The sequence below is a fragment of the Mobula hypostoma genome, chromosome 2, assembly GCF_963921235.1.
Source record: "Mobula hypostoma chromosome 2, sMobHyp1.1, whole genome shotgun sequence".
NCBI lineage: Eukaryota > Metazoa > Chordata > Chondrichthyes > Myliobatiformes > Myliobatidae > Mobula > Mobula hypostoma.
Window position 1 is genome coordinate 167,376,307 of NC_086098.1, and position 11,458 is coordinate 167,387,764.

The window sequence follows — 11,458 nt, forward strand, 5'->3', positions numbered from 1 at the left end:
GTTGTTTTGCTGAACGTTGAGGCCACACTCCGTTGGCACCGGAATGTGTGGTGACACTTGTGAGCTGACCCCAGCACATTCTTGGGTTGTGTTGGTTGTTGACCCAAACGACTCATTTCACTGGATGTCTCCAAGTACACGTGAATAAGTAAATCTGAATCTGCCCAGAAGGTTGGTTAGGACAAATTATCTTTAAATCCTTTTCATGGGCAGTTCCTCCGATCTTGAATCCGATTACGCGGACTCTGAGGCGACTGTGAAGCGAATGTGGGACCTGCAGACCCTTGGATGCTGGGAACAGGTGGATATTTTGGGAGGTGCTGCGTTTTCACTGCTGTTTACGTGGGGCTTCTGCGCGCTCCCGACGCATGGGGTAGAGGATCTCAATGCACCTTTAAATGCTGTGCCTCTGTTGGCACGTTCTCAGACTAGCAATGGACTTGGCAGCGAGACAGAGAACAGCGTCCCGCTGACAGACTTCAAACCGTGTCTCCGTCTCCGAGATCCGCAGACGGTGCGCTGGCGGAAGAAAGGCAAAATCTTCTCCCGGCCCCGGCATCTCCAAAGGGGCTGGCAAGCTCCGATATGGACCTGGTGCTGAGCGGGCTGAGGGACTTCTCCTGCAAACCCACCCGGTTCGCGGATTGGGACGGGAGGGGCGCTCAGTCCGGACTGTGTAAGCGGCAGAGCTGTACCGACATCGGCTGGGAGCCGCACGACAAGGGGCAGGGGGTGGACTTGGAGAAGGCCCTGGACCGGCTGAAATCGGAACTGGTGAGAGAGGCACGGCGATGGGTAACTGTGTGGGGCTTTGGGGAAGGCGAAAACACTCGGCTCAACGGGGTATAGCCTGACTCAGGGATGAGAATTGACCAGCGGTGGAAACATACAACACGCAACCTAGGAACCCTCGGTGGCTGCACCCAACACTATGGCTAATTAACTAAATATCTTAATATAATTGGGATGTTTCCGGTATTAGGCAAAGGACAAGAATTCAGAATAATATTTCTCACCCCCTGGTAATTTTTCCATCCCCACTTCTCTCCTCTTTCTCCTCCTGATAATTTCTTCCCCCTTTCTCCCGCTGGTAATTTCTTCTCCCATTCTCCCCTCTGATAATTTCTACTCTTTTTATTTCATTTTTAAATCTTTTTATTAATTATTATTGAAAATCAACAAAAATAATACATTAAATACAATAAGAGATAAACTATCAAATAACTGATTAACCAAAAAGTTAAACAGTATACCAACAATAATAAGAAAAAACAAAATATTAAAACTATTTTTTTTTGGATAAAAGAAAGAAGGAAAAAAGAACCCCTACTAACTAAAACAAAAAAAACCTACTAACTGAAAAAAACGAGAAAAAATAACCCATTGGGAGCACAAACCCGGAGCTATACGCCATAAAAAGCTTCCATAAAGGAAAAACATCAATCCACCAACCAAGTCCATTTACACAAGAATCAGAAGGGGACCACCTAAATTAACTCAAATCAAATGGTCGTAGCGGGCAGAAAACCTCACCTTTTCTCAAAGTCAAATCGAGGATCAAAAGTTCGACTCCTAATTTTCTCCAAACTAATACATAACATCACCTGAGAGAACCATTGTATCAAAGTGGGAGCAGAGGCATCTTTCCATTTCAATAAAATAGCCCTTCTGGCCAATAATGTGGCAAAAGCAATTACATGTTGGTCTGATATAGAAATACCGTGAAAATATTGAGGAATTATACCGAACAAAACTGTCAATTTATTAGGTTGTTAATTAATTTTTAAAGCTTTAGAAATTATAGAGAAAATAGATTTCCAAAACTGTTTCAATACAGAACACGACCAAAACGTATGTGTCAATGTAGCTGTCTCAGTTTTACATCTACCCGTTTCGTAATTTTTTTAAGCTTAAAAAATTTAACCTTTTTAGTTTAATTTATCGAAATTATTTATTTAAACCTTCACTTAGTGATCCTACCTTTTTTCTTTGGAGGAATAAAGGAGTTTATTCCTTCATGGATCTGTTTCAAAAAGGTTGATCAAAGGTTGGTCAATCAACCTTTTTGAAACAGATCCATGAAGGAATAAAGGAGTTTATTCCTTCATGGATCTGTTTCAAAAAGGTTGATTGATGTCTTAAAAAAATTAGTAACTAAGTATTCTCTCTCGCACTCACATTTCTTGCAATATCTTCAGGTCAGACATTTCTTACAAGAATATTTAAGTAATTTTCTATATATATACAAGATTCTGACCTGTTAGACATTATTTTAAAAATGAATCCTTTAGTGAAAGGTTTTATTGGGAAAATTTATAATTTACTATTACGACAGTATAATTATCCTTTACTTAAGATTAAGCAAGATTGGGAAAGAGAGCTTAACATGACCTTGATAACAGAGGATTGGTTGTGAATTTTGAAGTTGGGTAATTCTTCTTCGATTTGTGCCAGTCACTCTCTAATTCAATTTAAAATTGTACATCATTACTATTTGACAAAGGAGAGACTGTCTAAAATATTTCCTAACGTTGATAGTCAGTGTGATAGATGTAAAACTGAGACAGCTACTCTTTTTAAAATTCCCACAATGGCTCCCCTCTTACCCTTTCTCTCCTCAACTGCTCATCACTTCCCTTTGGCGCCCGTTCTCCTTCCCGTTAGCCCATGGTCCACTGTCCTCTCCTGTCAGATTCATTCTTCTTTAGCCCTTTACCTGCTCCAGCTATCATACCTAGCTTCTTACTTCATTCTACCTCCCCCCTCACCTGGTCTCACCTATCACCTGCCAGCTTGTACTCCTACCCCTCCTCCATATTCTGCCTTCCTCCCCCTTCCTTTCCAGTCCTGATGAAGGGTCACCACCTGTATCACTGACAGTTTATTCCTCTCCATTGATGCTGTCGGACCTGTTGAGTTCCTCCAGCATTTCATGTGTGTTGCTCAAGGTTTCCAGCATCTGCAGAATCTCTAGCACTAATTAAACCAAACTTCTTAGTTTAATCACATTTTTTCCACTAGTGGGGGAATCTAGGACCAGATGGCACAGCCGCAGGATAAAAGCATGTTCCTTTACAGCAGAGGTAAGCAGGAGTTACTTTAGGTCAGGACCCTGTGGGATTCCTTGCCCCAGAACATGGTGGAGTACAAGTCCTGAATCATATTTAGTATGGGGAGAAGGCACCAGCCACTCTCTGTGTCAAAAAAACTTGCCCCCTGCATCTACTTTAAACCTTCCCCCTCTCAACTTGAATTTATAGAGTCATTCAGTATAGAAACAGGCCAACTCATTCCGACTAACTGCCCAGTGAGTTGGTCCCACTTGGCCCCTAGCCCTCTAAATCTCTACTGTCCATATACTTATCCAGATGGCTTTTAACTGTTGATAGTGTTCCCACCTCAACCACTATTTCTGACAGCTCATTCCAGATATGCACCACCCTCAGTGTGAAGAAACTGCCCCGATCTCCCTTTTAAATCCCTTACCTCAGATCTTAAACTAATGCCTTGTTGCTTTTAGCACCCCCCCATGGAAAAAAAAGACTATGTACTTTCACCCTGTCTACGCCTCTCATAATCAGATAACTTTTATCACATCTTAAACTTAAACTTAAGCACAATCATAAACTTTTAATAGGTCTCCTCAGCCTCTGGTGCTCCAGAGAAAGGAACTCAAGTTTGTCCAAACTCTCTTTATAACTCATACTCTCTGTTGCAGATAAATCTCAGGAGCAGCAGACAGAATAGATCAGGCCAACTCAGAGAATTGTTTCAGACTGAAGGATTTTGTTTACATGATATCATGGAGAGCCCAAGCACCTAAAAGCGGGATCTTGGAACGCTGCTTAACAACCGATTACACTCTTATTTATACCCCAGGCGTACGTGACAAGAAACACTTAAATCTGAAGAAAGAGGAGGGAACTTCAACTACAACTCGTTAGCATAGTGAAGTTGCACTCTATGTCCTAGAGCAGTTATGCATTTTGCTAAGTTTTAGTTCTCAGGACAGTATATCAGGCTTTCCCAAGCTTAGAGATGTGATGATCCTCAGAACAAGGAAGCACAGACATCGTTATTTCCCCATCCCATCTACAAAGCACATTTCAGTCACACAGTGTACATTAGCCGCAGATAAGTGATTAGAGACTTTGAATTCACATACTAGAGATGAGGAGGAATTTCTTTACCCAGAGAGTGGTGAATCTGTGGAATTTATTGCCATGGGCAGCTGTGGAGGCTAAGTCTTTATGTATATTTAAGGCAGAGGTTGATAGATTCTTGATTGGTCAGGGTATGAAGTGATACGGGGAGAAGGCAGGAGACTGGGGCTGAGAGGAAAATTGGATCAGCCATGATGAAATGGTGGAGCAGACTTGATGGGCCAAATGGCCTAATTCTGCTCCTATATCTTATGGTCTTATCATATAACACTGTGAGCCAAAGATCCTGTATTCTGCTGTAGTGTTCTATGTTCTAGTCAGGTTTCATGGGAAAAACAGGAACAGATGCCTGTTTAGTGATTTCTGTTCTTCTTCATATAATATTGCAGAATTATTAATGCCTGAGTGTAGATGGTATTCTTTTACTGTCTCATCTAAAAAACCACCATAACATGTTATAAGATAAATGTGGTGTCTTTCATTAGTTGGGGAACTGAGTTCGAGAGCCGTGAGGTAATGTTCCAGCTCTATAAAACCCTGACTAGACCACACTTAGAATAGTGTGTTCAGTTCTGGTCACCTCATTACAGAAAGGATGTAGAAACTTTAGAGAGGGTACATAGGAGATTTACTAGGATGCTGTCTGGACTATGAGGATAGGTTAAGCAAGCTAGGGCTTTTTTCTGTGGCGAAGAGGAGGATGGGAGGTGACTTGATAGAGATGGAGTGGATGGTCAGAAATTTTTTCCGTGTAGAAATATTTAATATAAGGAGGAAGGGAGAGAATAATTTTAAGCTGATTGAATGATAGTATAATTGGAACGTAAGGGGTAGGTTTTTTGGCACAGAGACTGTTGAATAACTCACAGTATTATGCAGTGCCAGGGGTGGTGGTAGAGGCATGAGGGACATTTCAGAAACTCATAGATTGGCACATGGATGATAAAAATGGAGGGTTATGTAGAGAGTAAATGTTAGATTGATGTTACAGTGGGCTATAAGATTGTTATCACATCAATGGCCTAAGAGCCTGTGCTGTTCTGTGTTCTATGTTCTAGTCTCGTTTCACAGAAACAACAGCAAAAATGAACAGATGCCTGTTTAATAATTTCTGTAATGGGTAGAATTTCTCTGTTTCTCTTTATATAATGCTGCAGGATAATTAATGACGGAATGGAGAAGGAATTCTTTTATTGTCTCGTCTGCAAAACAGCCATAAAATGTTTTAAGATAAATGTGTTGGCCTTCTTTAGTTAGGGGATTGAGTTCAGGAGCCATGAGGTAATCTTACAGCTCTATAAAACCCTGGGTAGATCACACTTGGAGTATTGTGCTCAGTTCTGGCTGCCACATAGGAAGGATGTGGAAGATATAGAGAAGGTACAGGGGAGCTTTACCAGGATTACAGAGCGTGTCTTATGAGGAGAGGTTGAGCGAGATAGGGTTTTTCTCTTTGCAGTGACTTGAAAGAGGTGCACAAGATAATAAGAGACATAGATCAAGTGGACAGCCAGAGACTACTTCTCAGGATAGAAATGGCTAATATGAGGCGGCATAACTTTAGGATGTTTGCAGGGAAGTATAAGGAGGATGTCAAAGGTAGTATTTTTACACAGAGGGTGGGTGTATGAAACTTGCTGCCAGGGTTGGTAGCAGAGACAGAACCATTAGAGACATTTAAGATTCTCTTAGATTGGCACATGGATAATAGGAATACAGAGGGCTGTGTGAAAGGGAAGGGCTGGATTGGAGGTTAAAAGGACAGCACAACATTATAGGCCAAAAGTCCGATGCAGTACTCAAGTGTTCTACACTCAGTAGCTGCTTTATTAGGTACACTTGGCCATTCTCTTCTGACCTCTCTCCTTAACAAGGCACGTTTACCCATGGAACTCCCATTCACTGGATTTTTTTTTTTTTGATTTTCGCACCATTCTCTGTAAACTCTAGAGACTGTTGTACATGAAAATCCTAGGAGAACAGCAGTTTCTGAGATACTCAAACCACCCTGCCTGGCACCAACAATCATTCTATGGTCAAAGTCACTTAGATCACATTTTTTCCTTCTGATGTTTGGTCTGAACAACAACTGAACATGTTGACAATATCGGTATACTTTTATGCATTGAGTTGCTGCCACATGATTGGCTGATTAGATACTTGCATTAACAAAATAGCCACTGAGTATAGAGCAGGTTTGACTGCACCCTGTCTCTTGTTTTTGTGGGGCTGTAGTGCTTGCGTTCTTTGAGTCAATTTCTCTGTTCCAATGAGTCCTAATCAGCCTTTCCCGATTCACAGATGGAAATGCGTTCTCAGAATCAGTCCTTGGTGAAACAGTTGATGGAGCTTCATGCAGGGATCCAGGACTTGAAGCAGGAATATGATAGTGATGAAGAGATGGATGAATCAGAGAATGACAGCATTGATCGCACAGATGGCTGCCACCCAAACCATTCTCAGCCCAGATTCAGCCTGCAAGTGGTGATCTCCCACCCGAAACAGAACCGCAGGAACTCACTGCCCTAATGTTGGCTGTAGAAGGAATGGGACAGCTCACACATTGAGAATTTAACTCAAGATTCAAGATTGTTTAATGTAATTTTCTATACACAAGTGTAAGGAAAACAAAATAATTGTTACTCCAGATCCAAAGCAGCACAAAAAACACAATAAGATAAAGAGCACACTAATAATAATAAAAAATACACAGCATCAGTATAAATCTATAAGATAGTTTAGACACATATATTGACTGTGTGTCCATAAGTTGTCACTAGGCTGTACAAGAGGTGACTGATGAGATGTAATGTACAATCACTGCAACTTTAACTGCCATATGACAACTTCAAACTATCTGCAACACTGCATTTTGTAACATTCATGTGCATTGTTTTACACATTTCACAGAAAGTAAGCGTTCAATACTCAAAGAGCTAATAAAGAGCTGTATCAGTTTGGCAAAATTATAAGCAGCACCTTAAACTATTCAGCTACATTTAGTGTGATAAATGGTTTCGATGAGGCCCTCCGTTGGTCGGCGTTGACCATGGATATCTGTCTATGTGATACGCAAGCCAGGGCAGTACGATATGGAGAGCAAGCTGTTGCCCATGTTGCAGGTTTCTTCTCTCCACCCAACTGATGAATCCAAAGGAACTCAAAGGCAGAGACAGATACATTTTAGCACCAGCAGCATCGCAGGAGTTGCCAGTCAGCATTGAACTCAACATAGGATGCCTTAGGGACTCCAGCTCTGAATTTTTCCTTGGTGTTTACTCCTGAAGCCTTCCCCATGAGTGTGTATGGCAGCGGAGGTTTGAGATCAGAGTTTTCCTTCTAGATGAGCTGCCAACCAAGGCTGAAGAGCCCCATCTGCCTGAAGCGACTGGTTTCATGGAGCCAGTAACCCAACTTTGCCCCCTCTCCTGTTAGTAGAAATAGTTCACTGGGCTTAGTAGCTAAGCCACATGTGAAGTCCAGGAGCTGAAATTGGTTGTCAGAGGCTATTTGAGATGCACACCATTGGGAGCATTTAATAGTGGAAGCTTAACCTCACTACCTCCCCTGGCGATGACAACCTTAAGGTTTCTATGACACTTTGAAATGAATGAAAGAGCATCAGTGAGTACTTGACTACTTGCTAAGCTTATTTATGGAAAGCTTATATAATTTTCTCAGGATGAGACTAGAATGGGGGGGTTAAGGGTGAAAGTTGAAATACCTAAGGGGAAACTGATGGGGAACTTCTTCACTCAGGGACAAGCTGCCAGTGGAAATGGTGGATGAGGTTTAATTGCAACATTAAGATAAGTTTGAATAGAGACACAGATGGGAGGGGAATGTACGGCTACCGTCCAGGTGTGGATATAAAACAAATTCTTCATTCATTATTTGCCATGCGGTATGACATGAGTGATCATAATGTTCTTGGCAAATTTTTGTACAGAAGCGGTTTGCCATTACCTTCTTCTGGGCAGCGTCTTTACAAGACAGGTGACCCCAGCCATTATCAGTACTCTTCAGAGATTGTCTACCTGGTGTCAGTGGTTGCATAACCAGGACTTGTGATGTACACCAGCTGCTCATATGACCATCCATTACCTGCGCCCATGGCTTCACGTGGCTGATTGACAGGGGGAGGGCTAAGCAGGTGCTACACCTTGCCCAAGAGTTACCAACAGGCTAGCAGAGGAAAGGAGAGCCTTACACCTCCTTTGGTAGAGATGTATCTCCACCCCATAACCTGAAAAAAAACAAATACAGGATTATAATGTCAAATTATTTTCTTGGCTGTCTCATTAATGCAGAATTCTTGTAATTAATTGTAATCAACTATTTGTGACGTTTACCAGAAGCATTGCAGACGTAGAGCCTGAGGCATTGTCGACAATCAATGCCACACATCTCACAATCACCTTGACCCACTACCATCAGGGAGGAGGTACAGGAGCATCAGGACTAGGGCTGCCAGACTGGGTAACAGCTTCTTCTCTCAGGATGTGAGATTATTAAGTATCCTGCCAACACTGAGGTCTCATCATGCTGACAGCAAGCTGTTTACTGTTTACATGTGCTGCACTCTACATGCATTTTGAATTATATTTTATTAACTTACTTGTGGCAATATTTTGTTTTATGACCTCAAAGAGGACCACATCCTTGTTGTGGTTTGAAGTCTTGTGTGCCTTGAGATCTATGTTGGTTGGAGTTAAGGTTTTATGCTTTGGCTCTTGGTAGGGTCAGCCATGCCAAACAGTTCAAAGAGTAGAGGCTAGACTGGGTAGTCCACCGGTCCTCCAGGTTCGGGGGTTCAGCTCAGAACTAACAACCCTAACTGGTCAAACAAAACTGTGACAGAAATCGCAGTGAACAATCTTTTTACATCTGTGTTTGACGGTATTCCTGAGTCTTCACCCAGGACTTGCATGACCGACAATAGTGAAAACCAAGATGAAGCTACTGACATGACGAGGGAAGCCCTGAACACCACCAGAGATGGAGGACCTTCATTGCTGCCCTAAGCACCAGCGGCGAAATGGGCAGTAAGTAAGTAAGTTTGTTTCATGTGCTGTACGTGACATATGTATTGAGGGAGTACCATGGTCTGGAAGAATACTGTACCGTCAGATGACAATAAACTTGGACTTGAAATTGAATTCCACAGCAAAAAAATGAATAAAGTAGGGAAACTGTATTTCTTTCTGGAAGGATGAATTAAAGTGAGCTGAATAGTCTGCTATATCCTTATTAACCCTATGTTTTAACTAACTTAAGTGAGCAAATGGGTGGTGGGAGTGGGGTGGGGGAGGTACATCTCTGTCAGCGGAGGTGTAATTGGCCGGCTGGCAATATAGTGGCACCACACTGGAATTCAAGGCCAGTGGCCCCAGATTTAGAATCCAGCCAGCTCCTTTCAGACTCTCTATCCATGCTGGTTTGAGCATCGAGCTAGCAACTCAGCCTCGTGATAAATAAATGTTAAAGGAATGGCAAGATCGCCGCCTGGTGCACCACAAGGTGCGGAGAGGAACAACCAAAGGAGGTGTAAGGCGCCTCTTCACTCTGCTGGCCTGCAGGTCACCCTTGGGCAAGGTGTAGCACCTGCTTAGCCCCCCCAGTAAGGGTCACATGAAGCCAAGGGAGCAAGTGGTGCATATCACAAAGCCTGGTGATGCGACCAGCAAAGCCAGACAGACAATCTCTGAAGAGTATTGGTAATGACTGGGGTCACCCATCTTGTAAAACACTGCCCAGAAGAAGGGAGTGGCAAGCCACTTCTGTAGAAAAATTTGCCAAGAACAATCATGGTCATGGAAGGACCATGACCATGTATGTCATATAATATGGCACATAATGGTGATAATGATGATGATGAGAGCAAATCTTATTTGTATATACTCCACTTCTAGACATGACATTAAATCAGATCCAATCCTGTTGCACCAAAATCCATATTTTATTTGGTATGTGAATAAGTGATATGATGCTATAATGGTCCATTAGCATTGTCTCTAGTTGTTCTGTAAATTGATTTAAAACTCAACTTTTTTTCAAATGCCATATCTATAGCTATTCTAGAACATAGAACAGTACAGCACAGCTCTTAGACCCACAATGTTCCTCCAATCTCTTTAAAATAATGTCCCCTCGTATTAGCCATTTCCACCCTGGGAATAAGTCTCTGGCTATCCACTCAATCTACGCCTTGTATCATCTTGTACATCTCTATGAAGTTGCTTCTCATCCTCCTATTTTGGAGAAAAATGCTGCAAAACGTTGCCCTACTGAATGTGTTGCACTCAAGGTATCTCCTTTAAGAAAAGATTACAGATTTTGTACCGGGGGAGCAATTCCAGATGGTATTTGCAGTTGCAAAAACAAGATTAGTCTGAACTCCTGAATTATTAATATAGAAAACAAAATAACCACTTATTCTGGGAACAACATAAAATATTATGCTTCCACTGATAATACATTATTTTATGATACAATAATAGAACATAGAAATCTAGAGCACATTACAGGCCTTTTTGGCCCATAATATTGTGCCGACCATGTAACCTACTCCAGAAACTGCTTAGAATTTCCCCACCTCATAGCCCTCTGTTTTTTTAAGCTCTGTGTACCTATCTAAGAGTCTCTTAAAAGACCCCATCGTATCTGCCTCTACCACCATTCCATGCACCCACCACTTACCCCAACATCCTCTCTGTATCTACTTCCAAGCACCGTAAAACTATGCCCCTCATGTTAGGCATTTCAGCCCTGGGAAAAAGCCTCTGACTAGCCACACGATCAATGCCTCTCATCATCTTATACACCTCCATCAGGTCACCTCTCATCCTCCGTCGCGGAGAAAAGGCCGAGTTCACTCAACCTATTCTCATAAGGCATGCTCCCCAATCCAGGCAACATCCTTGTAAATCTTCTCTGCTCTCTCTCTATAGTATCCACATCCTTCCCGTAGTGAGGTGATCAGAACTGAACACAGTACTCCAAGTGGGGTCTGACCAAAGTCTTATGTAGCTGTAACTTTACCTCATGGCTCTTGAACTCAATCCCATGGTTGATGAATACCAACACATCATAAGTCTTCTTAACAACACTGTCAACCTGCGCAGCAGCTTTGAGTGTCCTATGGACTCGGACCCCAAGATCCGTCTGATCCTCCACAGTGCCAAGAGTCTTATCATTAATACTATATTCTGTCTTCACGTTTGACCGACCAAAATCAACCACCTCACACTTATCTGGGTTGAACTCCATTAGCCACTTCTCAGCCCAGTTCTGCA

The 11,458-nt window shown here is 42.3% G+C and overlaps 1 protein-coding gene across 1 annotated transcript; it reads left to right on the top strand.

Moving 5' to 3' along the window:
• Positions 1 to 376: 376 nt before the first annotated feature.
• On the top strand, positions 377 to 9,368 carry LOC134359949 (alanine and arginine-rich domain-containing protein-like). The gene is made up of 2 exons (XM_063073841.1): positions 377 to 774; positions 6,465 to 9,368. The coding sequence occupies exons 1-2, from the start codon at positions 586 to 588 to the stop codon at positions 6,690 to 6,692; spliced, it is 417 nt and encodes a 138-aa protein (XP_062929911.1). The 5' UTR covers positions 377 to 585; the 3' UTR covers positions 6,693 to 9,368.
• Positions 9,369 to 11,458: the final 2,090 nt, after the last annotated feature.

Bases quoted from the DNA above. Each gene is read 5' to 3' on its own strand.
- LOC134359949 (XM_063073841.1), top strand. From the start codon at position 586: ATGGACCTGGTGCTGAGCGGGCTGAGGGACTTCTCCTGCAAACCCACC. The intron at 775-6,464 runs GTGAGAGAGGCA...CCCGATTCACAG, and splicing joins ACCGGCTGAAATCGGAACTG to ATGGAAATGCGTTCTCAGAA.